Below are 27,868 nucleotides of genomic sequence, written 5' to 3' on the forward strand. Positions count from 1 at the left end.
TACAGATATTTACATATTTAAACATTACTCGCTAATACATGTATTCACTAAGATATACTTAATAAGTCAGTTATACAATGAAATTTACAGGAAAAAAACATCCATTTAGAGACTTATTTACCTATTTATTCTTCTATCGACCTTAGATATACATATATAAAAATATTTATTTTTCAGAAAGACACACATTCAGTGGATGATGTCATCAGTGATGTAATCAGTGATGTCACCAGGGATGTCACGGACCATGTGATGAGTGATGTAATATGTGACGTCATCAGCAGTGCATTGCGGGCGCGCAAGTTATAGTTACTCGGGGGAATTTCAATGGTTTTGTATGAGATAAATGTCCAGCTAACTATAACATGAGTGAAACCTATGGTTTTTTCAGTGAATATATATATATATCAAGGATTCTTTCGATTTCCTGCGTAAGGTGGAGCGGTTCCCTTGGGGACCCAATATGTTGCTAATGACTCTTGATGTCTCGTCCGTATACACTTCCATAAGACATTGTGATGGACTGAGAGCCATGGAATTCTATCTTAACAAACGCCCCACGAATCTGGCAGCCCATAACAAGATGCTATTGAACATGACACAGATGTGTCTGGAACAGAATTTTTTCATCTTTAACAATGCCATCTATCAACAGGTCAGAGGTGTGGCTATGGGGGCCTGCTTCTCCCCCAGCTATGCGTGCTTGCACATGGGGCTGTGGGAGGAGCGGGTCCTATATGGCCAACACCTGGAGAGTGCCACAAATAACTTCCTGTTGTATTTACGCTATATAGATGATCTATTTCTCATCTGGAGGGGCTCTCAAGATAGTGCCATGGCATTTGTGGAAGAAGTGAATAAGAACCGTGTTAATTTGAATTTTACATATAACATTAGTTCTAGTTCATTATGCTTCTTAGATGTGGAGGTGTACGTTGAGAATAGCATCCTTGCAACCAAGTTGTATAGGAAGCCCACTGCCGGCAATACGATCTTACACGCCGCCAGCCATCATCCGGCACATCTGATCCGGAGCATCCCCTACGGGGAGATGCTTCGGATCACAAGAATCTGCAGTACAGATTCGGAGTGTGCAGCAGCACAGGAGGAGAGTAGGAAACGCTTCCTAGCCAGAGGTTATTCCAACAAAAGCCTTACAAAAGCAATCAATCGTACGCTATCCATCACCAGCCACGGCCCGTGGAGGGAGTTATGGTGGGGCAGGGAGGCGGGGAGAGGGAGGGGCAGGTTGGAGGGTGCTAAAAACCGGCATATGGATAATTGCAGGTAAGTAAACAATTTAATTAATAAAACGAATTTGGTAGCGTGCCTTGCATCGCAAAATGAGGTGCAGTGCGCGCTACGAAATTCGTCTTTGTAGAGCTGAAAATCCAGGGTCCGGACTGAAGGAGCCGGAAAGAACAACTGAACTAACTGTCACCCCTGAGGCATGTTGAGAAGCTGGGGGTGATGGCTGCCTTAAAGGCACGGTGCCAGTTTATTCTTACAATTGCCTTTATTTTCTATGCTGTTAAGTTTCCAGTGCAGCATATGTGGATGACCGATATGAAAACCGCCTGTATTGCCTTCATCCCTAGCATGTGGTAAAAGAGGGCAAGATTTGCCGCACTTTCTCCTCAACACTCTCACGTAACAAAACCTGTGTTTTTTGCAGGACAACTTTCTGCTGTTAATTAAAGAGAGTTCAAGCGTCTCCTTGTCCTCTGGTTTTCTGTGTTTGTTTCAAAATCAAAGTCTCAGTGCAGTGGTTAGCATTGTTTTTTTCTGGGAGGCTGCATCGATTTGTGGAGAAAATAATGTGTATATATATTCGCTCTCGCTCCACCTTGTCGTGGAGCACTCTCAGGCAGGTGCGGTAAGCGGTCGTGGACTCCCGCTCAACATAACGCTCAATCACTGCTTCTTAAAAGCAAATGTACTGCACTCACAAGGGGGAAACGTATAGTCAGAACTTCTTTATTCCAGAGTGGACAAACGCGTTTCGGCGTCAAGCCTTCTTCAGTGTTCATTACACCCGGAAATGAAAACAATTTAAAGCATCCAGTCCATGAATCATTGACATTAACACAAAGAAAGAACAAATCGACCTCGCGCAAACTTGGGCACCATTTTAACAGGATGTGGTAAACCCATTACGAATGAAAATAAATGCATTTATGCATCACAATACAACATCCACATGGGCACACGGGTCACCCGAGGTCACAGGTTATAATGCCGTGTATCGGCATAGCTCCCTACACACGCTGCTCTGTGAGAAAGTTAGTGAGTGGCTTTTTGAAAGTGCTACCAGAGGCTTTTGCTGGCCTCAAGTTTGCGTTTACGTGTGCAGCCGCCATGTGGGTTTCTGTCAAGGCTCATTAAGCCTTGTGTGTCTATCTTCGCCTTGCAATCCCCTCCCCCACCACAGATCGCGTCACTCTGCTGGCCTCCACTCCCTCCCCCCGCCAATGCTTGTCTCTAGGGAGTTGTGAGCACATTTTTTCATTGTTCAGTTTGTCGGACCGCTCATAAGTGCTTTAATATCATGCACATCAGTTTGCTGCCTCCAGGTTGGTTCTGTTAATTGTCCTCGAGTTGTTTATTATCTGGGTCCATGGGTATTGATTCTCGTAGCTTCTGCGTCGCAGGCCTTTCCATTCAGTGGCCTTTGAATTCTTTCCGGCCCCTCTCACTCGGTCATTTGTTCAGCTGTCTGTCCATAAGTCCTGAAGATGCCCAAGACCAATGCAGCAATTACTTCGTCGGACATTTGATAGAACTTGTTTAGAAGTTCAAATGCTATGCTTGAAGGAAAGGAAGCAGCCATCAGTTCCTTATTTTGCTTTGGCAGAACTAGTCCATCATTGGACAAAATTGTTGGGGTCTGGCTAACGTGGCCGGTGCGAGATTTCGGAAGAGAGTACATGAAAAACGGTATAAGTTATTTTTTTCTCGTTCTCTTGCAGCTTTTAACACTATTTAGTTTCATAGTCACGGAATTTAACTAAAACAGCCCGTGACCTACTTTCTTCTCCACGGTTCCACGGGCCTACTCTGTATACTCTTTCGAGGGTGATGTGTCTTTGGGTTTCTCCCAACAGTTTTGTGAAAATGGTCTTCGTATACAACTCCAGGTCAAAGTCCTCACATCAATTTGTGGGCCTCTGGCCCTGATGTGTGACATTATACAGCACAGTACCTTTTTCCACCAGCCTTTGAATTGGTCTCTCCATCTCTACAACCCGCAGTCCGGCGGGCGGGGAGGTCGGGTGGGGTCCACCCCTGTTCTCAGGGCAGCTGTTTTCCCTCTCAGGTCATTTGGAAGCATGACCAGTTCTTTAGTGATATCTACCATGAGTTGCGCACATAGTAAAAGATTGTATGCTGGATATTAGGTCGGTCCTGGTTAGTGTAATGATGGGTGCCTCAGTTGTGGCTGGGTCCTTGGAGGGATCATCCGCTTTAAAGGTGCCTTGGTGATTGGCTGCGGCTGAATCAAAGAAGCCGGTAACTTTTTAAAATGTGCTTGCCTCTTTGGCGTCACGGGCACATTAATGGCGGCATGACGTCTGCAGGCCTTTCCTGCAAGCCAGTCAGGCATAATCCTGTTATTCGATATGTGAGATAAAAATCATAAAGTTGCAATAAATACACAACACATCGACTTTGGAAACATCATCTACATCCTTCTTTTCTTGGTACGGTCACTGGGTGATGTTGGACTTTCATTTTTTTATGCTGTTGTGGTAATTACACCCAATCTCCATCCCATTATTCAACCTTTCCTCCTTCTGTATTCTTCTCCCGCCCTCTCACCTCTTCACTTACTACTTTTTTTTTAGTATTGCGACATCCCTCCCTACCACCATAAACTCATTTATTCAATTTGTTTATTTTCCCTCTCATGGTACTCCGTTTAAATTTTTTTTGTGTAGAGCTCCTTCCATACCATCATTTCTCTTCTTGCCCCTTCCCTCCCCCCTCATCTTTGTCTTCTGATGTTTTCTCGTTTTAAAAAGTATTTTTAGTACATTAACATAATTGTGTTTCAACTGTTCATGTTTTTTATTGGAGCAAACTTTATTTCTATTAACTTGTTTTTATACTGATGAGTTTTTAATTAGTTGGGTTCTTAGAAATTGATTTCTATCATTTTATTTTTTTGTGATTTTATATACTACAATCCCTTTAATCCCTTTCACCCACTGGCGGAATTAAGCAGGTGCTTCCAAGGAGTCGGGCAAAGAAATAACATTCCAGAATAAACTTATGCTCATAAATATGAGTTGTTTAATCTTCGATAGGAGGACCCACGAGCACAGACATTCACACGGTCCAAAGGATCAGCTGTACTGGCATCTCAAAGATAAACACCCTGGAACGCCACAACATTCGAATACTAGAACCCCACTTACAAAATCAAAGTGCGTAACAACCACTGGTAAAATTAACAAAGAGGAACAGTAAAGTATATATTACTCTGGACCAGCTGCATTCCTGTTTTTACAGAGCTTGTGCTTGTTGATACCACATACTCATGCATAGGCAGAATGCTTCCATCCCTTTGTGTACTCACCTTAGCCTATTTTTTATTGGATCCCAGCTCTAAGGTTATAGGAAAAGGTTTGGCTTTTTTCTTACTGTTATTCAGTCCCTCTCCTCCTTTCTTCAGATATGCAAAGCTCTTGATTTAAGCCACATACATCCTGCTACTCTCCATGACCAGCACCTGACCCACTTAACCTATGCATTTTAAGCACACCTATGCTCTCATTGTTACCACTGGTATTAAGTCGCTCCTGAACTTCCTGGTGTGCATGCAGAGCAAATATGCAACACTCACGGAAGAGATATTGGATTTCTTTACTAGAAAGAAAATTCAGCTGTTATTTCAGGATCTGGATCACAAAGTCTCACTTCATGCTGATGAAGTAGTGTGGAACCCCTCCTCCCCCTCCTGATCCTTTCTCCCTCCCGACACATAGAACTTATCCCCATTGAGTCTACGCAAGTGGTGCTAGTAAGCTTCAGGAATTTGAAAGCATGTGGCTGTGAGACCATCTACCCCCAGTTCCAGACAACTTGTTCTAGTTGGCCCCTGATGTCATGGTGTAGCAGTGAAATGCCCAGGAGCAGCCAACCCCTGGCATCAAGTCCTCAGTCCCTTAGACTACATTGCATTGCTGAGTCAAAATTAGGTTCCTGTCTGAGGAATGAGGCCCAAACCTTCCACTAAAGGGAATGTTGGAGCCAGTCTATCTGTCTGAGTGTTGCTGCAGTGCTGTTGCACTAATAGGTTAAGTTGATCTCCCTCAATGGGTGTAAGTCTAGAATCAACATCTCTCGTTGCTCAGGTGAGTCTGAACACTTGCCATGGAGGGTCTAGTCTAACTCCTCCTGGTAGCAGTCTCTGTCCCAGTCTGCCACAGGCCCCTATCCTCAGTCTTCCTCCACTCTTTCTATTGAAATTGGCTCCAGTGCTAGGGTAGTGTATACAATGGAGGAGAGTACCACCCGAGCTCCAACTAGTGAGTCTCAGTGAAGGTGGAAGTACAGGAGACAGGCCACCCATAGTTCTTAAGAGTACCCAGAGTCCACCATTAAGCAAAGGAGCTACACAAAGAAGTGGTACAGAGTGGTGCTGCAGAGTGGTGCTGCAGAGTGGTGGTTTACATTGGTGCTGCAGAGTGGTGCTGCAGAGTGGTGTTGCAGTGTGGTGCTTTAGAATGGTGCTGTAGAGTGGTGCTGTAGAGTAACTGTAGTGTGGTGCTGTAGAGCACTTCAACATAGCTTAAAAACATTGCAAAAGCCAATCGCTGTGGCCAAAAACGTACAAAGGCCCCAAAGGCGAGACCTATTGGCTATGCCAATGATTGTTTATATATATTCTGGGGTCCCCACACATGGACAGGAAGAAAACAAGTTACTTACCAGTAACTACAGTTATCCAGTATTGGTATCTTTCATAGTTTCACATGCCTGAATCATTCCCAGTCGCCGAGGCGGGAGTCCCACAGTAAAAATATATATACAAAAGCAGTGCCTTAGTAAGAAAATGTGTAGGCTAAAAAGAAAAAAGGCCCAGAAGGCCCAAAACTTAGTAGCCTATCTACCTAATTATATGAAAAGACCTAAAAAAATAGTTCCAACCAATCAGCTGCCAGCCCCCTTAGAACCTTCCCAGAAGAGGCAGTTCTCCTCAGATTTTCTTAGCACAAGTGAGAAGTAGGTATCCCAAATAGAGAACTGTCTCGCCGGGGAGGAGGGTGGGAGCATGTGAATCTATGAAAGATATAAATACTGTATAACTGTAGTTACAGGTAAGTAACTTGTTTTCTTATCCAGTATTGGGGTATCTTTCATAGATTCACATGCCTGAATCAGAATAGCAAGCAGTAAGCCAAATAATGTTGTTAGCGGACGGTGGGAAACAGAGTGTATATACTCCTCAACACATCCGGGAAGGTTAGAATATTAATAAGGCATACAAAACCCTTGAAATGAAATACTGATTGTAAATCAACATACTTTGCAATAATAGACATTAATTAACATCTGTTAATATAATAGACACATATCTATATCCATACATAAACAAATGCAGCGTCAGACATTATAATTCTAACCTTAATGAAGAAGATGTTGCAGAACAGCTTGTCCCACCGCTGCATCGTCCTGCGATGCAGATTGTAGGCAGTAGTGTTTCGTGAATGTGTGGACATTCTTCCATGTCGCAGCACGACAGATGTTTTCTAATGTAACACCAGCAAATAGTGATGTAGAAGCCGCCATAGTCCTGGTATAATGCGCTTTGACCTTTCTCTGTAGCGGTTTGTTGGCTTTGACATGGCAAAATTGAATAACAGAAGCAATCCATCTGGCTATAGTTGCCTTCGTTAGAGCTTGTCCCAGTGTGGCTTGACCATCGGTGACAAATATTTGATTGGATCGCCTGATTTCCTTAGTTTTCTGCAAATAAAATTTAAGAAAATGCTTGTCGTCTAGAGAATGTAAAGCTATTTCCGCCGGCGTAACTGGGTCCGGAAAGAAGGTTTTAAGCTTTACAAGCTGATTTAGATTAAATTGAGACGGTACTTTAGGGATGAATTTGGGATCTGTCCGCAAAATCAAGTAATCTCTTATGAATTGTAAAAAGGGTTCTGAAATGGCGAAGGCTTGAATTTCACTAACCCTTCGGGCCGAAGTAAGAGCTAATAAAATTGCCAATTTCCAGGTCAAAAATTTTTGCTTGGTTTTGTGAATTGGCTCAAATGGTCTTCTCATTAACTGAGATAAAACTGTGTTTAATTCCCACTCCGAAAGGTGGCAGCCGAATCAGGGGAAAGACTCGAAAAAGTCTGTTTAAAAATTGCTTGATAAGTGATGAAAAGCAAAGTGAAGGTTTGTTAGAGCTCTTTCGGAATCTGAAATTGCAGCGAGGTGAACCTTGATAGAGGAGAACACAAGCCCCGCTTTGGCCAGCGATAGCAAATAGGGAAGGATGTCTTCCGCTGGAGCTTGGATTGGATGAATATCATTTGCCTCACCAATGACAAAATAGTTTCCACTTTAGGCGATATGTCCTGACTGTACTCTGGGCACGAGATTTAGATAGAATTTCATGACAATCCTGAGATATTTTCAGATCTTTAAATTCTAAGAAGTCAGGAGCCATGCGTGCTAGTGCAACAACTGTGGATCTGGGTGTAGTATTTGACCCCTTTCCCTTGTCAGCATCGTGAGTTTTGGAACTAGACGAACTGGATGTTCCTATGATAACAGGAGTAGGTCCTGAAACCAATATTGTCTTGGCCAGCGGGGTGCGATCAGGATGAGACTGCAACATTCCCTCTTCATCTTTTGAAGCACTTTCGGTATCAATGATATTGGGGGAAAGCGTACGCATAAATCCTTGACGATCGCATGGACAGGGCATTCCCTCTTGACCCCCGTTGAGGGAATCTGCTGGCGTAGTATAGACATTTGCTGTTCTCTCTCGTTGCAAATAGATCTAATGTTGGCTTGCCCCAAACATGAAAGATCTTTTCCACCTGCTTCTGCTCCAGCTCCCACTCGTGACATTGTGAGAGAGATCTGCTGAGGGTGTCGGCCAAAGTGTTCTGAAGCCCTTTGACATGCTCTGCTCTTAGGGTTATACCATGTGCTGTAACCCACTCCCACCGCTCCTGAGCCTCCTGCGATAGAGACAGTGACCTCGTTCCCCTCTGTTTGTTGATGTAATACATGCTGGTCGTATTGGCGGTACGGAACAGCACTGAGGAGTTCGCAATCCTCCGAAGGAATGCCTGCAGAGAGAGAAAAATGGCCCGCAGCTCCAAACTATTGATGTGTTTTTGTTGGTACTGTTGGGACCATCTTCCCTGAATCTGTAAGTCTTGGAGATGGCCTCCCCAGCCCTCCATGGATGCTCCTTTGTTAGAACGAATTCTGGGGGAGTTGTCAAGAAAGTGAGGCCTGGAGACAAGTTTGCTTTTTGAGACCACCAATAGAGAGCGTGAATCATACGCGATGTCACCTTGATGGAGTCGTCAAATGACCCTACGTCTTGATGCTATTGTAGGTGCAATTCTTCTTGTAGAGGTCTCATTCTGAGTCGTGCCAACGGTACCAGGTTTATTGCAGCCGAGCACATCCCCAGAAGAGAAGCGAATGTCCGGACAGAAACTGACTTTGTTTTTGAGATTGACCTTGCTAGTTTCTGCAGTCGTAGTTGGCGATCTTCCTATAAGAATGCTTTGCACTGTATGGTGTCCAGCATTGGTCCCAGAAAGGGTATCACTTGGAGAGGATGTAACTGTGATTTGCTTTCGTTGAGACTGAGAACTAAACTTGAAAAGAGATGTAGGCATATTGAAATAGCCTTTTCCGTTATCTATCCGAAGGTCCCTTGAGCAACTAGTCGTCGAGGTAGGGAAAGACTTGTATTCCCTGAGACCTCAGAGTTGCCGAAACTGGTGCCAGGCATTTCGTGAAAATCCTTGGTGCTGATTTCAGTCCGAACGGAAGCACCTTGAACTGAAAGTGGACGCCAGCAACTATGAATCGTAGGTATTTGCGATGTTTGGGATGTATAGGATATGGAAGTATGCGTCTTGCAAGTCCAGAGAAGCCATAAAGTCCCCTTTGTTGAGACAGCTTAGTACTTCGGCAAGCGTCACCATTCGAAAACTCTGTTTTTTCAGGCACTTGTTGAGCTAGCGAAGATCGAGAATTGGGCGCCACTCCCCTGATTTTTTCTTTATGAGGAAGAATCGAGAGTAGAACCCTTTCCCTTTCTGCAACACTGGAACCCTTTCTATCATATTCTTGCGGAGAATGTTTAAGGCTTCTTTGAAAAGTAAGTGAAGATGAGGGGAGGGGGACCCTTGGGCTGGGTCGTAGGTGGTTTCTTTGTGAATTCCAAAGTGTGACCCTTCTGTACTAGGTCGAGGACCCACTGATCTGACGTGATCTGTTGCCATTGATGAAAGAAGGCCGAGATCTTTGCGCCCACAGGGAGGGAGGGGGAACTGATGGCGTCCTGCTGGACTCATTGTTTCCTGTTGGAGTCGAGGCCTTGATTGTTTGACCGTCTTCGTCTGCCCTGACGAGAGAAACTACCAGATGAAGCTTGTCTGTATGATGATTGATAGTAAGGCTGTTTGTATTGCGATTGGTACTGCCTGTTCTGCTGATTGTGATAACTTCCCCTGGATGTAAAGCCACGACATCTGGCTCCTTGGAAAAATCCCTGTTTGTACTGGAGAGCAGCCAATGATTTTGCAATATCTGTATCAGTCTTGATAGCCAATAATGCTTCATCTATGTGCTTCCCCAAATAATGAATCGCCGTCATAGGCCATATCCAGGATTTTGGTTTGCACCTCTGGCCTGAACAGATGTTGCCTTAAGCCATCCCTGGCGTCTAATTACCGCAGCCCCTGCGAGCTGCCTGAAGTTGGTATTAGGGATGTCTAGAGCACAGTCAATTTCGGACGCGGCTCGTTCACCTTCCAACGCAATTTTTATTGCATCTTGTCGACGATCTTCCGGGATGAGGTCTATGAACTCTGTCAAATCTGACCACATCTGATGGTCGTACCGTGCCAAAATTGCAAGGGAATTTGCTGCTTTAATGGAGGATGCGGTACAAAAAGGGGTGGTGATGGACGGAGCATCTGAATCAATCAAACACTCACACCCAGTCAAAAGATCTGGGTTTAATCCATCACCGTTCTTTAGCCCACTCTGCCACCCCAGTTCAGACATGGCTATATGTAAATCAGTCTGACCCTGTGCCTCATGGGAACAGTCCAGCCCGAACTGCCAAGCCATGTCTTCCCTGGACCGGAAACAAGCTTCCGCGGCTTGCTTGAATCCAGTGGCAAAGTGAGCCATGTCTGAACTGGGGTGGCAGAGTGGGCTAAAGAACGGTGATGGATTAAACCCAGATCCTTTGACTGGGTGTGAGTGTTTGATTGATTCAGATGCTCCGTCCATCACCACCCCCTTTTGTACCGCTTTTGGCCACCATAAGTGTGGCAGGGTATGCTCAGACGTGAGTCCCTTGCTCACTTTGCCACTGGATTCAAGCAAGCTGGGCTGAAGACGGCTGGAATGCCAGAAACCGGTCCTCGGAAGCTTGTTTCCGGTCCAGGGAAGACATGGCTTGGCAGTTCGGGCTGGACTGTTCCCATGAGGCACAGGGTCAGACTGATTTGCATATAGCCATGTCTGAACTGGGGTGGCAGAGTGGGCTAAAGAACGGTGATGGATTAAACCCAGATCCTTTGACTGCGTGTGAGTATTTGATTGATTCAGATGCTCCGTCCATCACCACCCCCTTTTGTACCGTTAATGGAGGATGCAGCATTAGTGGAAAACTTCTTTCCAATGAGACCCAATCTTCTACCATCCTTATGAGGCGGAGTTGAAATTAGTGTGGCCGGATTCTTTGATCTCTGCTGAGCAGCTTGAGGTATGACTGAATCCGGACGTGGATGACCTATTAGGAAGGATGGAGTATCCGGAGGTGCTCGGTATTTCTTCTCAATCCGCGGAAGAACCACGGGTATAGATGCAGGCGTCTTCATGATTTTAAGACCTTCATTCCAAATGCAGTCTATAATCGGAATTGCTCTTGTAATTTTCCTATAATCGTCTGTAAAATTGCAAGAAGCAGTCAGATTTCTCAATAGTGACTGGTAATTGGAACCTTGTCGCAGCCTGCTGCATGATGTTGTGGAAGCAGCCGATATCCTCAGGAGGAGAATCTGATGGCTGAGGAACAGGTGGAGAGGGCATGGGAATAATGCAGTCATCCCAGGGATCCCCATCACCAGTGTTGTCGGGCAATTCACCTTCCTCATCCGAGGATGAAGTATCCTGGTGCCCCTGTGGCTCTGTCCCAGAGGGCTGCCTTGGAGAAATAGGAACCTCCACTGGTGGTAGCAATTCAGGTATGTCGGCCGGTGCAAGAGGCAAAATAGCAATAGCCGCTTCTGAAGGAAACCTTTGATGATAATCAGCCAACATGGCCTGTCGGTCTTGTATCAAAGAAGGAGGAAGATGACTGGTCTCTCCTTGATGTGAAGCCCTTCTGGGATGCCTTTGAAAAGGGGCAGAAACTTCTTCTTGATAAAAATGCTCTTGAAAATCTTGTTCGTCGTCATCATCTTGGAATTTTATCTGTAATTCTGAAGGATGGGAAGCTATGCCGAAAGGACCCTCCTCATCTTCCTCATCAGACTCATCCTCTTCCACATATGTCTCCAAAATATGCGATGGTAGTAATGGAGAGATATTGCTGTAGTCTTGCCTGTGGTAGGTTTTTAACTGGAAGTGAGTAAAGGAAATAGGAGTCGCCTGTGACACTGGAGGAATCGCTGATGACCAGTCTCTCGTCGACGGACTTTTCGTCGTCGACGGTGTCATCGTAGTCAGCGGAATCGTTGTCGACTGGATTGTCGACGGTGTCGTTGTCGACGGTGTCATCGTCTACGGTGTCGTCGTCGACGGGCTCTTTGTCGACGGTGGTGGCGTCGCCGATGTCTTCGACGTCGAAGGGCTCTTTGTCGACAATGTCTTTGTCGTCGAGGGAACTGTCGCCGACGAAGTCCACGTCGATGCTGTCGTCAACGGAGGTTTAGATGAGGAACTCTTTGTCGACGAGTCCTTCGCCACAGAAGATCTCTTTGACGTAGATATTTTAGAAGACACAATAGGTGATGTAATAGACATGGTAGAGACCGTAGATGAAGAAATAGGAGCAGCAGAGGTCACAGATACCGTATGAGAAGACACCAGTGAAATGGTCTTGATCTGGGCTTTACTCACAGTTCTGGAGGTTGAAGGCCTTTTGGAAGTCTCAGAGGACGGAGACAAGGCTGATCCAGAAGGAGGAATGGGAGACCTCCTTGACTGGTAAGAAGCTTCATGAGAAGCTTTGTGGTGCTTCTTTCCTTCTGAAGAGGATCTGTCCTGGGATCTAGCCCTCTTAAGGTCCTGTCATCCTCATCAGCTGACGAGGATTTCAGCCATAAAAGTAACCTTGCTTCCCTGTCTCTCATGGTTTTAGCAGGAAAGGTTCGACATATTCTACAATCCTTAACTACATGGTTAGGATGTAGACAGTAGATGCAGTCCTTGTGCTGATCATCTACATGGACCCTCTTCTTATCACAGGTCCTGCAGGCTCTAAAGAGAGCTTTCTTTTCAGACATCTTGATGAAGAAACTGAGTAGGCACTCGGGGAGACTCCCTTCCGCACGACATGCGGTGAAAATCTGAGGAGAACTGCCTCTGCTGGGAAGGTTCTAGAGGGTGCTGGCAGATGATTGGTTGGAACTATTTTTTAGGTCTTTTTATATAATGAGGTAGATAGGCTACTAAGGTTTGGGCCTTCTGGGACTATTTTCTTTTTAGCCTACTACATTTCTTACTAAGGCACTGCTTTTGTATGTATATTTTTACCGTGGGACTCCCGCCTCTGTGACGGGTAATGATTCAGGCATGTGAATCTATGAAAGATACCCCAATACTGGATAATATTCAGTGCTTATGATATTGATGAGGATCCCCTGGAAGAAAACTTCCAGCTCCACTGCAGAACTTCATATGCCACCTGGCATTGACAACAAGTAGGATGTAGAAGGCTAAAAGGCCGAGAAGCCTCAAAGTTGCTGTAACACCATCCAGTACCTAAGCTGAAACATTGGGGTCATAGCCCAAATATCCTGGATTTGCTATAACAGAGGGAAAGCCCTGCACTATACCATATTCAGCACAGCTCCATTATTTTTGTAGAAACCAAGGAGCCTTCCCTCACCATATTCTCAAAGTCCTGTTGTTGATGACCTGGCAGATTACCCATGAATGACTTCATACCATCTTGCTGCCATACATTCTGAGGAGAGCAACAATGGTGACAATGGATAATGGAGAACCACTGAACCACACATCTTTCTACCTGTAGTGTGTGCACTCTCTCTGAGAAGTGAACAAGATGTTTCTAGGACAGAGGCATGTTTTCACGTAACTTAAGTTACTATGACCAAATTAGGTTTTGGTTCTACATTTATGAACTCCAGGTCCTGCTGTGGTGGCTTGTATGTTTGAGCAGGTGTGGAGATGCCACCTTCACTGTGGCGAGAGTTAACATTTTGAGCAGCCCAGGGACCAGAGGCAGGAGAGGTCTGATGAAGCCTTAAGCTTGCAATGCTTCTACTGGGTTATTCAGTTTTGAGCAACCCCTGAAGATAGTGGAGTCATCCACCGGTGAAACTGGAGCAGGCTCAGCTGCAGGTGATATAGGGATTTAAGAGGAGTTATTGTGGTCCACATCCAAATGAGATCCAAGATGCAGATATTTAAGGGGATCTTTGTTTCTTGCTCCTCTCTGGGTTGTGTTGAGGATCTTTGTAGCCACTTTTTAGGTGTTGATGGCATTTTTCTGATGGATAACAAAGGTTGGGTGAGACACCATACTTGGCAGTTGACGCAGACATAAAGGCTTCAGGGGGACCTGCACTGGATTCTCTGCACGGATGAAGCGAGAAGGTCTTAATGGCAGAATTGCAGTTTTATATTGATTAAAAGTGGTTTACTAGAAAAATCCTCAAGACACTTGAGCACCCTTATCATCCTTATAACTTTTCGCTGTATAGGAATTTCATACAGAGCAGGCAGTACAACCAAGATGGCTATAAGGCAAGGCACAGATACACTGCGGGTGAATCAGTTCAATGGAATCAAGGATCATTAACCTTCCGTCTCCTATTATACTGTATAAAAAGCAAAATGTCTTCCTTTCGATAATACACAAGGTAAGCTCTGGTGCAGGCACAAGTCCTTGGAAACACTGTTAGATGCAACAATTTTCTCCAACTAAGAATGCATATTAACACTCACCTCCATCTTCCTCCGAGTCAAGGTCAGACTCTTCACTGTCGCACTGTCTGGTCTCTCGGTGTCCTTCCATCTCATGGGTCCACAGCATTAGGGAGGTGTCCAACCCTCCCACTGTGGCCAGGAGGCTATCATCATGCGTCCACCGGACATTGGTGACATGTGTACTGTGTGCCACATACCTCTTAAATTTTGCAAACTTTCCCTTGAAGAGTGAGAAGAGAAGAGAACATAACTTGTGTGCTCGCTATGCACTGTGGGAGCAGTTTCGAATGGCATACATACATATATATATAAAATGACTAATAAAAACTCTTTGCACCTCAGAAGAAAGGATGAAAATAAGGTTTTCTCTACCACACATTTTTAATTAGGGCTAACAAAGTTGCAAATGGAAAATGCTCTTCTTGTACTGTGTTTCCATAATACTCAATGGGACATTTTGTTTTCTTTATTTAAAAAAAAAAAAAAAAAACTGAAACTTAGAGCCAGATGTACTAGAACATTTTGTGTTCGCAAAGGGTTCACTTCACAGAATCCGACTCTTTGAGACCGCATAAATGGCTTTGGGTATGTACAAAACTCACATTTTTATTCGGTAGCACATTACCTAATCGCACTTTTGGTTAGCAGCCAAACCGGTATTTGGAAGGGGTGTGTTAAGGACATCCCTTCCAAATGCCAAATCAGAATGGTATGTCAATGCTTTGAGTACAACATCCAGGGGGCATTGAAGAGCGAGGTCGGGCAGTAAGCAGACCGAAGGTTTTAACAAGTCAATAGGTGAGCAGGTCCTACATAGGGGCAGAGAGGATTGGGCCTGTTTGCGCTGCTAATCAAGACTTTATGGCGCGATTCCCAAGGAAAAGAAAAAAATGTGTAAGTATTTTAAATTTGAACCTATTTTCTCTTTGGTCACCCTATGCCAACAATGTTAATGCAAGATGAACTGGAGGCAAACATGAGAAACAGAACCTTTTCAACAATTTCCGACTGAACGATTCTTCAAAGTAAGTTTTCAATTGTTTCTGCCCAACAACAATTCCATTAGCACTGTTTCATGTTCAACATAACATTTATTTCCAGGATTAGACTTTTAGGCACTTGTAGATGGGATATACATTTGCCTTCAAGCACTTCAGCCTCTACTGTTTCAACAAATATCACAGATAATGAATCTGACACGTAATGAACATGTTACTTACCTTCGGTAATGCATTAACTGGTAGAGACAATTTCTAGCTGCAGATTCCTTACCGTTGAATTTCCTAGGTGTGATATAGTCTGCGCCGTTAGGGTCAGTTATGATGTCGCAGTTACCTATATAGGCCCCACCCAGGTGCATCAGACATCAGCTACTTTTCTGTTTTTCCACACCAGAAACGCACAGCCATGAAGTGAACTGACACGTTGGTGAATTTCGCTGCACCTCTCACATTCTTCACCACCTGGGAGAGTACAGCCCAGGCTTCCTCCGGAACCTGTGGCAGCACTTGTGTAACCATTTCCCAAATGGTGTGGGAGAAACAGCCCAATAAGCATGTAGTATTCACCAACCACAATGCGAAGCTGGTAGAAGAAAAACTTTTCTTCCCAAGTGAGTCCAGCCTCTTGGATTCCCTATCTGAGGGAGCAGAAGGGAACATGCCTTGTGACATTGAAGCCTGAACCACCAAACTGTCAGAGAGGGGGGGTTGGCTTAGAAAACTTGGGTGTGCAATTGTTCTATTCACAGGAGCTCCTGTGGTAGGTTTGCACCATGTGCCCAATAGGACATCTGTTGGTGCTTCATTAAAGGGCCTCTCTGTCAAGAAATTAGTCCTGACCTGCACAGAGGGCAGCTCTAGTCCAAGGCCCTCTGTCGCCCTCTTTACCACCATGTATAAAGAAGGTCCCTCCTCCATAGCCACACAAGGTGGAGAGAGCATACAAGTATCTGGGGATGTGTCTAGTCCACTGGCTTCCCCAAGATCCTCATACGAGTCCATTTGGAGCATCCAACTGATGTTCTAGAGGGTCCATAGACTCCTCCAATCCTCAGTCATGCCTGAAACTTCCTCAAAACGCACAGGTAATGACGTAGAACCCCCGGGCTCCATCTGCGCCAGAGTCGGCGTCAAGCGACACCGATCCGACTCAGAGTTTTTGGGTATAAGGATGGGGCTGCCAACTTCAAGTCCGGCACTGCGGAAGGTCGCTTTGGCAAAACCGGTGTCGACCTGGATCCCGAATTGGATCCATGAGGCCCCAAGGGTACAGTGTCCGGAGCCGACGGCATTAAACCCAATGGGGCCCCTTCCGACCATGCGAGGCTTGAAGGTTCACCGGAAGCATGACCTCATAAAACTCCTATTTAAGCAGGGGTTTCTCTAGCTCCCAGAAATGGGGGAGGCACAAAGTCAAACCTGGCTCCGGCTCCGTAGAATTGTGCCCAGAGTGTCGGTGTTCCTTACCTCCCTTGCCAACGGATGACAGATAAGGCAAAGACGAAGTCCGCTTGGACTTCTTCTTCTTCTTCTTGTGCCTCTTCCCAGAGTGTCCTGAAGACCTTCGAGTGGGAGGAAGAGGACTCCTGCAGTGATTCTGCGACCTCCTCTTCTTTGATCGGGATCAGGATCTCCACGGAGTCTCGGCGGCCGGTGTTGTCTGCCGGCCGCAAGGAGCTTCAAAGCCCACAAGGGCTTTGGAGCCATGGCCCCACAGTCCAAGCATGACTTCGTGTCATGGTCGTGTTAGAGGCACCAAAGGCTTATGGTGTGGGGATCGGTTACCGAAATGGCGCGGTGACAGGACCCACACGGTATAAATCCTGTAGGTTTACATGACATGACCTCGACACAGAAAAAAATCATTAGATAAAAACCTGTCAGAAAGAGAGACAGAGGGGTTACTCTAATTCGGATTCAGCGCTTAACTGGTGTGGAAAGAAAATAACTGACTTCTGCGCAACTGGATGGCACACATATAGGTGACCGCAAAGTCATAACGGACGCTAACGATGCCAACAACATTACACAGAGCCGAATGGAGTCACTGCTCACGCAAGCATCCAGATCCAGCCTGACGCCTGTGAAATTCAAAGGTAAGAAATCTGTAGCTAGAAGTCTCTATCAGATACTCAATGGGAGAATCAAACTGCTTTAACTCATCGGGCCTGAGTTAGAAGGGATATCCACACATGCAGACTATTGGCCTTTTGTAGCATTTTGTAGTAAATGAGTAGTACGTTTGTAGTGCTAGTTCATGTACTACAGAAATCAGTTCCTGATTAGACCCAAGCATTTGAAAAGTAAACACTGTCTTTTTGTATGAAAATTAATATTTTCCAATAATTATTGAAAGCTAGGGCAAAGGTTCTTTGTGGGTATGCTTGGAGTAAAAGAGCTATAGACACCAGTTGCTTGACTTGGCTGCAGAGCAAAAAGTCAGAATTGTCATAGTAATATAAAATGACAGGGAGAGTAAATAGTCTCTCCCCTGAATAGCAATGCAAGTTCTAATGTCAGGAGTGGAAGGATACATCATCCAGTCAAACGACTATGAGACTGAAATGCTTCTGGCTTGGACAATTAATTCTAGTGTACAAATTAATTCTGTCTAGGGAAGGTTCTACCAACTTTAAAACGCTATTATCCTTGCGAATCTGATCCTGAAGACCCTGGAAACGTTAGGCCTTGCTCCATCCTTCCATGTTTAGCTAAACACCTGGAAAACGTGGTCACAATAAAATTACATTTTGTCAAATCCTATACCTGGCCCGAACCTCCAGGCTTTGAACCAGGCTTCTCTAAGCAGAAATAGTGATTACTTCAGCTACAGAATTATTGGGGAACTAGGAGGTTCTGAAGTAGCCATTCTCATAGACCGATCCACTGCATTCTACACAATTGACCACACAATTTTACTTTCCCGGCCTAAGCCATGTTATATTAAAAGCACTGCTTGAAGTGTAATGTTTCCTTCATCTCAGAGGGATCACAGTCCAAATTAGTGATCTGTCCTCTGACCCATCTCAGATGCAGAGTCCCCAAGAGATCAGCCAAGTCTCCATTGCTATCTAACATTTACTTTCTACCACTTGCTGAAATACTGAATAGGCTTAGGGTGACATATCCATGGTGACCGAGCACTGCTACTTCCAGATAAGAATGTTCAGACATATACTGTTTTCATTTCTCTCAAACAATTACAGAGGCAAACACCTTTGTCGAATCCAGGCTGCTGGGACTATGGAAACTCTGTTTATCTCCTCAAGAATGCAGTTGGACTTTTACAAATTATCAAAAATACTCTAATCAAGGCAGTTTTTAATTTAAAATGATTCCATCCGGTCTCCCCTTATCACTGCCAATTGCACTTCCTAGTGTACCTGCAAGAGACTAAAATTGTGGGAAGTCAACTTTGTGATTTATCAGACCAAATCTGGCAGATGGAGTGGTAGAGCCTTTAGGGTTCAAGCAGCAATCCTATGGAACAAGAACCCTTCTGAGATTGGATGTTTTACAAGTAAGTGTATCTGCTACTTTTCTTAGACTATCATTTTCCAGGGGCAATAGTCAGGGGACTCCAGTGGGGTGATAGTGCACTATATACAAATTCCTCTGAATAAATGAATAAACAAACTATTGCAAGAATAGGGAGGAAATTCAGCGAATTGAGATAGACAACAAAGCCATCCAATCATCTGCTAGTGGCTGACCTGAACAACACTCTAAGTGTATGTAATGTATTCGAAATAACAGATCTATAAAAGAGATCTACAAAGAAGCAATAGTCCTAATGAATAGCACTGACTACCTTCAAGAAGCACACATAAATTGTAGGTGAAATGTACACATTAAAGTACCGGAAACCCTACTAACAAGTATACAAAACAGCGCAGGAAATCACTAAGACCCAAAACTCGACTCCTGTTACAAGCCTCCCCCAAAATAAATTAAGTGTACCAAAGGTGAACAAACTACTCAGTAGAAGCCACAGACTGAAACAAAACATAATCGACAACGCCCACTTCAAAAGGAACAATTGTACAAATTATGGACATGGAATCCCACTACACAAACATCCACTTTGAGCAGCAAGTCAAATGGAGAAACAAAAGCTTAATCCACAACCACTTTGTAATGACATCATTTATTTCCAGCATATTGGCACAACTAAGAGAACAAGAAAATATTTGAAGTAGATCTATCTTTATGGCAGACGTACAGTACCACCTGCAATGCCAAACTCCTAATTTATCCCTTTTCCATATTATTGAGTTCAATAAAAGTAAATAAGAATGTGCACAGATTTGCTAAAATGTAAGGGCGTTCTATGGATCCATCAAGTTTAAACCCACACACTGGTCAACAAAATTAATTTTTAGATATCTCCATCAGCACAAAGGACAGTAAGACACAGCAATCAATATTCTGCAAACAAACAAATCCTATCTGGTAGCAGGTGATGCCAAACTACCACCTAGCGCACAGGAGATCACCTTCTATGGGCAAGCAACATGTTATAACTGCAAATGCTCTTAGACAGCAAGTAAGACAACATCAAATGTATTGAGGAGATATGAAGTTTTTGTGGCTACAACCATGAAAATCCAAAATAACCCTAGCGAGGAATTTCGCATGAGTCCTCATAACCACTTTAGATGTATGGAAAACTGAACGTTTCTCGACAGCAAAGTGCCTGAATTTCACTAACCCTGCGAGCGGAGTTGATAGCCACAAGGAAAGCTGTCTTCCAGGACAGATGCTGAAGAGTAGCCTTATGAATGGGTTCAATGGGCTCTTGCATTAGCCGAGAAAGCACCACATTAAGCTCCCAAGGGGGGGAAGGGCTTCTAATGGGAGGAAAAACCTTTTTCAAACCCTCCAAGAAAATTGGAGACCAGATTGTGAGAAATGAAGCAAGTATGGAAGGATAACATCTTCATGGCAAGAGGTGGGGTCCTCATTCCTCGATGAGCACCAAATTCAGAATCTCTTCCATTTATGAACATAAGCGGAGCGTGTGGGTGGCTGCTTAGCTTCCTTAAGAATGTCCATGCAGTTTTTAAGTAAGTTCAAGTGTCCATACTGCACTAGCTCAGGAGCCATGCTGCCAAATTCAAAGAGGAGAGGTTGGGGTGTACCATCTGAACTCCGAACTTCGTTAGTGTGTTTTGCCTGGCAGTCTGAGATGTGGATGGACAGACGGGTGAAGGAGGTTTGTGAACCACTATTGACGTGGCCATTCCGGGGCTATGAGAATCATCTTGGCCCATGATTGAGAGCTTGATGAGAACTGCCAGGACCAGGGGGACTGGAGGAAAGGCGTAAAGAATTCTGCCTGACCATTTGGTCCATAGGGCATTCCCCAGAGTTCCAGGTTGGCAGAACCTGTAGCGAAGCTTTGGCATTTGCTGTTTTCTGCGGTGGCAAACAAATCAACCTCCGGAGGACCCCATTTTCAGAATAAGTCTCGTACCACATCATAGTTTAGGACCCACTCATGATTTTCCTGAATGGAGTCTGCTTAGAGAGTCGGCCTAAGCATTTTGAACACCTGGGAGATGGTTGCTGTTATCGTCAGGTTTCTGGCTAGAAGCCACTTCCATAATGTCTGGGCTTCCAGAGACAATGGTCTGAATCTCGAGCCTCTCTGCTTGTTGAGGTAGAACATTGTTGTTCTATTGTCCGTCTGTACATGCAGCGAGTTGCCATGGAATGATGGATGAAAAGCTTTCAGAGCCAAATGAACTGCTCGCAGCTCTATCAGATTGATGTGGTAAGTGGATTCCTTGCTGACCATCTGCCCTGAATTTGAAGGTGATCTGTATGGGCTCCCCATTCCAGGAGAGAGGCATCCATGACTATAGTTTGAGTCGATATATCCTTGTGAAAAGGAGTCCCTCGTAGGAGATTGGGGGGTGAAAACCACCATTTGATGGACCGGAGGGCATGTTGTGACAGTTGAATCCAGTCTTCCCAATCTCCCATTCGCTTGTCTCACTGGTCCTCCAGACATTCCTGCAGTGGTCTCATGTGGAGATGTGCGTTTGGTATGAGGAATATGCAAGACCCCATGGAGCTCAGAATTGAGGAGATCTTCCTGGCAGTCTGGTGCTACATGGACATGAGAGCCTGAGCCTTCGGAAGGATCGATAAGCGCCTCTCCTCCGAAAGATACACGTTTGCTGTGCGAGTATTGATGGATGCTCCCAGATATTGTAGGCACTGTGCAGGCGTCGAGGTAGACGTGTTTGATTCACGTGAAGTCCCAATCGAAGGAGAAGGTCAGAGGTCCAATTTAAATGTGTTTGAGCCTCCTGAACTTGGATGCCTTGATCAGCTAATCGCCTAGATAGGGGTAGACGAACACTTTGTGTTTCCTCAACCGCCATGCACTGGGTGCTGACTTCTGGCTGAACAGAAGCACACAATATTGGTAGTGGTTGTTTCCCACTGCAAACTTCAACAACTTGCAATGTTTCTTTATGACGGGGATGTGGAAGTATGCGTCTTGCAGGTCTATTGAGCATTACCAATCCTCCGGATGTAGTTGAAGATAGATCTGGTGTGATGCTATCATCCAGAATCTTTATCTCTGAATCAATTTGTTGGCCTTCCTTAGATCGAAAATGGGTCTGAACTCATTCTTGTTTTTCTTTTTGATGAGAAAGAATCTTGACTATAGCCCTTTGCCTCGTTGCAACGAAGGAACAGGTTCTACTGCCTGTTTTCGTAAGAGAATGTTCACTTCTACTTGTAATTGCGACAGGTGGAATCCTGACTGTTTTGGAGGCACTGATGGTGGAGGGCTGGTGAATTGTAGAGAATATTCATTGGGCACAATATTCAGAACCCAATTGTCTTGTGTGATACTTTGCCACTCTGCCAAGAAATGTTGAATGCTTCCCCCTACCGGAGTGGGTAATGGAAGAGGGGGAAGACAGGATTCAGGGCTTAGAGTCAGTAGGCATCTTGCCTCCTTAAGAAGGTGTTGTCCTGACCTTCACCATAGTTGTCTTTTTTGATGAGGTTGGTAGGATCGTTGATATGATTGCTGTGTACCAGACTCCTCGACCCTGATACCACCGAGGGGCTTGATTCGCTGATCCATGGGCCTCTAGAGACCCACTGCTTTTAATGTTTCCATTTCTACTTTCATGCGTGCCAATTCCTCATCTGTATGAGATCCGAAGAGTGTAGATTCAGGCGATGATGTGTCGACGTCAATCAACGGTAATGGGTAGAAGTCGAATGATGCGATATTCTTGGCGGCGATCTTGTTTCCATCTGTGGTGGACTTCTCGCTGCCACAGGAGTTTTCACCATTGGCGTAGCCACCGCAGTCGAAGATTTTCTCCTCGACGTTGCACGCTGACGTCGTATCAACCAAGAGCCCCGGGTCGACGGTAAATAGGTCGCCGCTGCTCTTCTTGACGTCGTAGCCTTTGACGTCAACTGGGAACAATGCAGTTTTTCAGCCCTTCTTCTGCTGGGGAGTGCCCCAGAGGCTGAAGATAGGGCCCTGGTAGAGGACTGACCCTCTCTTCACCCTGAAGTCCCACCTGATGACTGAACCTGCTGTTTTCTTCGTTCTTCTGTTCCTTGAAGTTGAATCCTCTCCCTATCACACAGTGTACACCTGGAAAAGGTTTTACAGATGGAACAGGACTCAGGAACGTGAGTATCAGGTAGACAAATAATGCACACTCTATGAGGGTCAGATTTGGCCTTCTTCCTTCCTCAGTCTGGGCACTTATCAAAAAGAGATTACATTTTTTTAAGAAACTGCACTAATTCCTGTCAGAAAAAGACAGAAAAAGGTAGAGAAAGACCAAAGACGTTGAGCAAAACACTTAGAAGTAAAATTCTGAAGAGAGTTTGATGAAAAAAAAACACATTTGGTACAGCTCAATGCTCCAGAGTCCCGATAGCAGGAGCTGGAAAAAAAGAACTGAAGTAACTGTCACTGGCTGTGCATCATGGGATACTGGCGGTCTCTGGAGTTTTCTTAAAGGCACAGTGTCTAGTTAAGGCATATAATGGCAGCCTATGGGGGCTACTCTGTCCTATCCTTTCATCTCTATCATGAAAAAGGAGTTTGGTGAAGTGGCTTTTCTGTGTGTTAAACACCATAAAAAATTGCACAAAACATAGTATACTGGCTTCTTTTTCACTTCCAGATGAAGTTGGGGCCTTTGTAGCCTATTTACCTAGGCTGAATTATTGTCTTCTCTAGCTCTTAAGTGTCTTTGCAGGTATTCCTGAAGAAAGGCGAAAAATATCCACTCAAGAAGATATATCTAAAGAAGTGCTCTGGGGTCCCGGCACGTGGGCGGGACTATTCAAATGCTTATGACTATACATGGAAATCCCCTGCAAGAGAATCCAACAATTGTATTGCAAAGGTTTGTTCTCTTTGTTTCTTCTCTCCTCCTTTCATGAAGTATACATAGTTCAATAGTGTCAATATCAATGTCCTATTCTCCAATATCAAAACAACATGAAGCTGTGGTATGAAGTCTCAAAACAATTCTCTTTATTATTCTTCAATACATCAAAGAAACAGTCCGGCCAACGCGTTCCATCCTTAGAGAGAACTTCATCAGGGTTAATAATTTCTTTACAGCAATGTCATGTCGAAGTCTAAGCGTAAAACGGATCAGTTCTCTACGAAATCCTTGGATCACTAGTACTGCTTCTTTATTGTTTTAGGGAAATACCAGGTGACCATATATAAATATCACAGCTTAATATCCACACCCCACTGGGTTCCCTAAGCTCAGACTGGATAATACGACACATCACCAGCGTTACTGACATTTTGTGTGTTTTTTCTACTTTTCTAGGTTATATCAAGCAAATGCATCTGAATGTATGTAGTTTATTAAAATAAAAGGCTGCCAACAGGTTATAGGATGAGCATGCAAAACCAGCTATGCAAAACACCAAAATAAACAACATTTTTGTGAGTTAGAACACGACTAGCACATGCGCAGTTCATGAGCAGTCCTAGCTCTTTAGTTTTTTTACATCTTGCGATGTCATAGTAGGGTTAATTTTATGAAGTTCACCTGGACTTCAACCCATTCCAAACGGGATAATGGGAATCGTTCACATCGCCGGCGGCCACACGCGCAGCTAGTGTGGAGTCTACTTTTTTCATTAGGCAACGGACGTTTCATCGTCTGGTCTTTTGATGCTCGTTTATCACTTCATGAGCATGTGCTCCATTAGCGGATATTACCCTTAGTTTATTTGATGAAGGACGTCACTGCGATTAACGCAAATGAGCTCTTATTTACACTAGCGGCTATATATTTTTTGGGACTTCCTTGCAGTTGGCCACGACCACAGGGTACGGGTCTGATACGGATGCTTCGCGATTCTTTCTAGTTTTACACTTGCTATTACTGTTTGTGAAATTCTGTCTTAATACAAGATCGTTTTGAGTTCATGCCAGATCTTCATTGGTACTTATTATCCGTTGTGTTGTGGACCTTCTTCCTACTACATTGTTATCGTGCTTCGAGAAAGTCTCAATACAGATGTGTACCGAAACACGTGTTGGCTTCAGTATTTGCTGGAAATTTCTTTAACATCAATAAAAATAATTTTTCAATGGAAGGTGTTTGTGGATTACCTCTCAAGCCCTGCACAGGATTGGAATAAATTATACTCGCCTTATGACTATAGGGATTGATCTTTTATGTTATGATGAACAAAGGTCCAATACGTTCGTTTTGGATTCATTTGAACTAATAAGAGTGTGCTGTACCAGCTTCTTTCTTAATGTTCAATTGCATTTAATTTGTAACATCCCTGGTGGCCAGTGGTAGGCTGTAGGTTTGTTCATCTTCCGCTTTATTGTATTGCCTGTATTTCATTGTTGTGTCTGTGACTGCAGTTGTTCTGTCTTCCTCCGCTGTCTGTTTGTGGTCCGTGTCTGTTTTCCTCCCTCTGTTCCCCTAGCTGTCCCCGTGTCTCTCAGACTGGACTTCATCAGCATGCACACCCTGACCTCTACGACTACATCCTCCTCGGAGACCTGAACTTTCACCTTGAGAACAACAACGACAACAACTCCACAACCCTGATCGATAACCTCGCCAACCTCAGATTGAAGCAACTTGTCACAACGCCCAGCCACTCCGCAGGCCACATGCTCGACCCCGTCTTCTCAAGCCCGCACGTCTCCGTCAGTCACACCACCGATCTCCTCTGGACCGACCACCACTGCATCCACTTCGCCTTCCAGAAACCCACCACACACCACCGCACCCAACAGATCCCCGCCGCTGCTGGAGCAAAATCACTGAAGACCAACTACATGCAAACCTCGCTCTCAGCCCACCCACCGAACCCTCCAACACCGACGACTCTGCCAACAGCCTCAGACGCTGGATCGAGGGCTGCACCAACACCCTCGCCCCGCTGAAGAAACCCCTCCACAGAGACTCCAGCAAGAGGGCCAGCTGGTTCACCCCAGAACTCCTTGCTTCCAAGCAAGCCTGCCGGAAACTAGAGAAGGAATGGCACAGTGAACAAACTCTGGACAGCCACGCAGCACACAAGGACGCCATCCACAACCACCACCACCTCATCAGGGCGGCCATGAGGACCTCCTTCAAAGGCCGCCTCCACAACAACGCACACAATAGCAAAGAGCTCTTCAACATCATGAAGGAACTCTCTAACCCCAGCTCCAACACCAACCACATCCCGCCGTCGCAAGCCCTGTGCGACTCCCTCGCCACCTTCTTCCACCGCAAGATAGCAGATATTCACGACAGCTTCAACACCCAGACAGCCCCAACAGACAAGCACACAACAAACCCTCCACACACCATCGACCATGACCCCCTGCTTGCCTGGGCCAGCATCAGCGTCGATGACACCATCAAGACCATGAGTACAATCCACTCCGTCTCTCCGTCAGACCCATTCCTGCACCACGTCTTCAACAAACCAAACAGCTCCATTGCACCCCACCTGCACAACGTCATCAATCTCTCCCTCAAGACCGCGACCTTCCCAGAGAGCTGGAAACACGCAGAGATCAACGCCCTACTCAAAAAACCTAAGGCAGACCCAGGAGACCTCAAGAACTTCCGGCCCATCTCTCTGCTCCCCTTCCCGGCCAAGGTCATCGAGAAAATCGTCAACAGACGGCTAACCCGATACCTCGAAGAAAACAGAATCCTGGACCCTTCCCAGTCAGGGTTCCGCAGCAACCGCAGCACTGAGACTGCCCTCATCACTGCCACCGACCACATCAGGACCCTGCTGGACAACGGTGAGACCGCAACACTCATCCTCCTAGACCTCTCCGCCTCCTTCGACAATGTCTGCCACCGCACTCTACGCACACGCTTCCACACCGCAGGGATCCGAGACAAGGCTCTGGAATGGACCACCTCCTTCCTCTCCGGCAGAACACAGAGCGTCCGCCTACCCCATTCCGTTCCAAAGCCTCCGAGATCATCTGCGGCGTACCCCAGGGATCCTCCCTCAGCCCGACACTGTTCAACATTTACATGGCCCCGCTCGCACACGTCGCCCGATCTCAACATAATCTCCTACGCCGACGACACATCTGATCCTCTCCCTCACCAAGGACCCCATCACCGCCAAAGCCAACCTCCATGAAGGAATGAAGGCCGTCGACGACTGGATGAAGATCAGCCGTCTGAAGCTGAACTCGGACAAGACGGAGGTCCTCATTCTCGGCTCCAACCCTTCAGCCTGGGATGACTCCTGGTGGCTGACGGCACTGGGGACATCCCGACATCCACTGACCACGCACGCAACCTGGGAATCATCCTCGACTCAGCGCTCTCAATGACCAAGCAAGTCATCGCCGTCTCCTCCTCCTGCTTCAACAACCTCCGCATGCTCCGCAAGATCTACAGATGGATCCCGACAGATACAAGAAAGACAGTCACCCAGGCCCTCGTCAGCAGCAGACTTGACTACGGAAACTCCCTCTACGCGGGAACCCGGACCAAGCTCATCAAACGACTACAACGCATCCAAAACGCCTTGGAACGACTGATCTTCGACGTACCACGACACCACCACATCACCACCCACTTGAGAAACATGCACTGGCTCCCCGTCAACAAGAGGATATCCTTCAAGCTCCTCATCCACGCACACAAAGCACTCCACAAGACCGGCCCAGCCTACCTCAACAGACGGCTCTCCTACATCCCCAACCGCCAGCTCCGCTCCGCTGACCTCTCACTCACCACCGTCCCACGCATCCGAAGAACAACCACCGGTGGGAGATCCTTCTCCCACCTCGCTGCCAAGACATGGAACACCCTCCCACTGAGCCTACGACAGACCCAAGACCTACTGACCTTCAGGAGGATATTCAAGACCTCGCTGTTCATCAGCAGCCCCACACCCCCGCCTCCCCAGCGGCTTGAGACCCTCACGGGTATGTAGTGCGCTTTACAAATGATTGATTG

General features: G+C 45.6%; 1 protein-coding gene across 7 annotated transcripts in view; it reads right to left on the bottom strand.

Moving 5' to 3' along the window:
* Nucleotides 1-27,868, bottom strand: part of EML5 (EMAP like 5) — a 1,317,369-nt gene that overhangs the window by 470,680 nt on the left and 818,821 nt on the right. For all 7 annotated transcript variants that reach the window (XR_013600929.1, XR_013600930.1, XR_013600931.1 and 4 more), the window contains exon 26: nucleotides 14,413-14,614. Coding sequence is in view for 4 of the 7 variants with exons in the window: in XM_078660021.1 (XP_078516147.1) it covers nucleotides 14,413-14,614 (202 nt within the window). In the remaining 3 variants the exon portion in view is untranslated. The remainder of the gene's footprint in view (nucleotides 1-14,412; nucleotides 14,615-27,868) is intronic.

The sequence above is a fragment of the Lissotriton helveticus genome, chromosome 9 (genome assembly GCF_964261635.1).
Source record: "Lissotriton helveticus chromosome 9, aLisHel1.1, whole genome shotgun sequence".
NCBI lineage: Eukaryota > Metazoa > Chordata > Amphibia > Caudata > Salamandridae > Lissotriton > Lissotriton helveticus.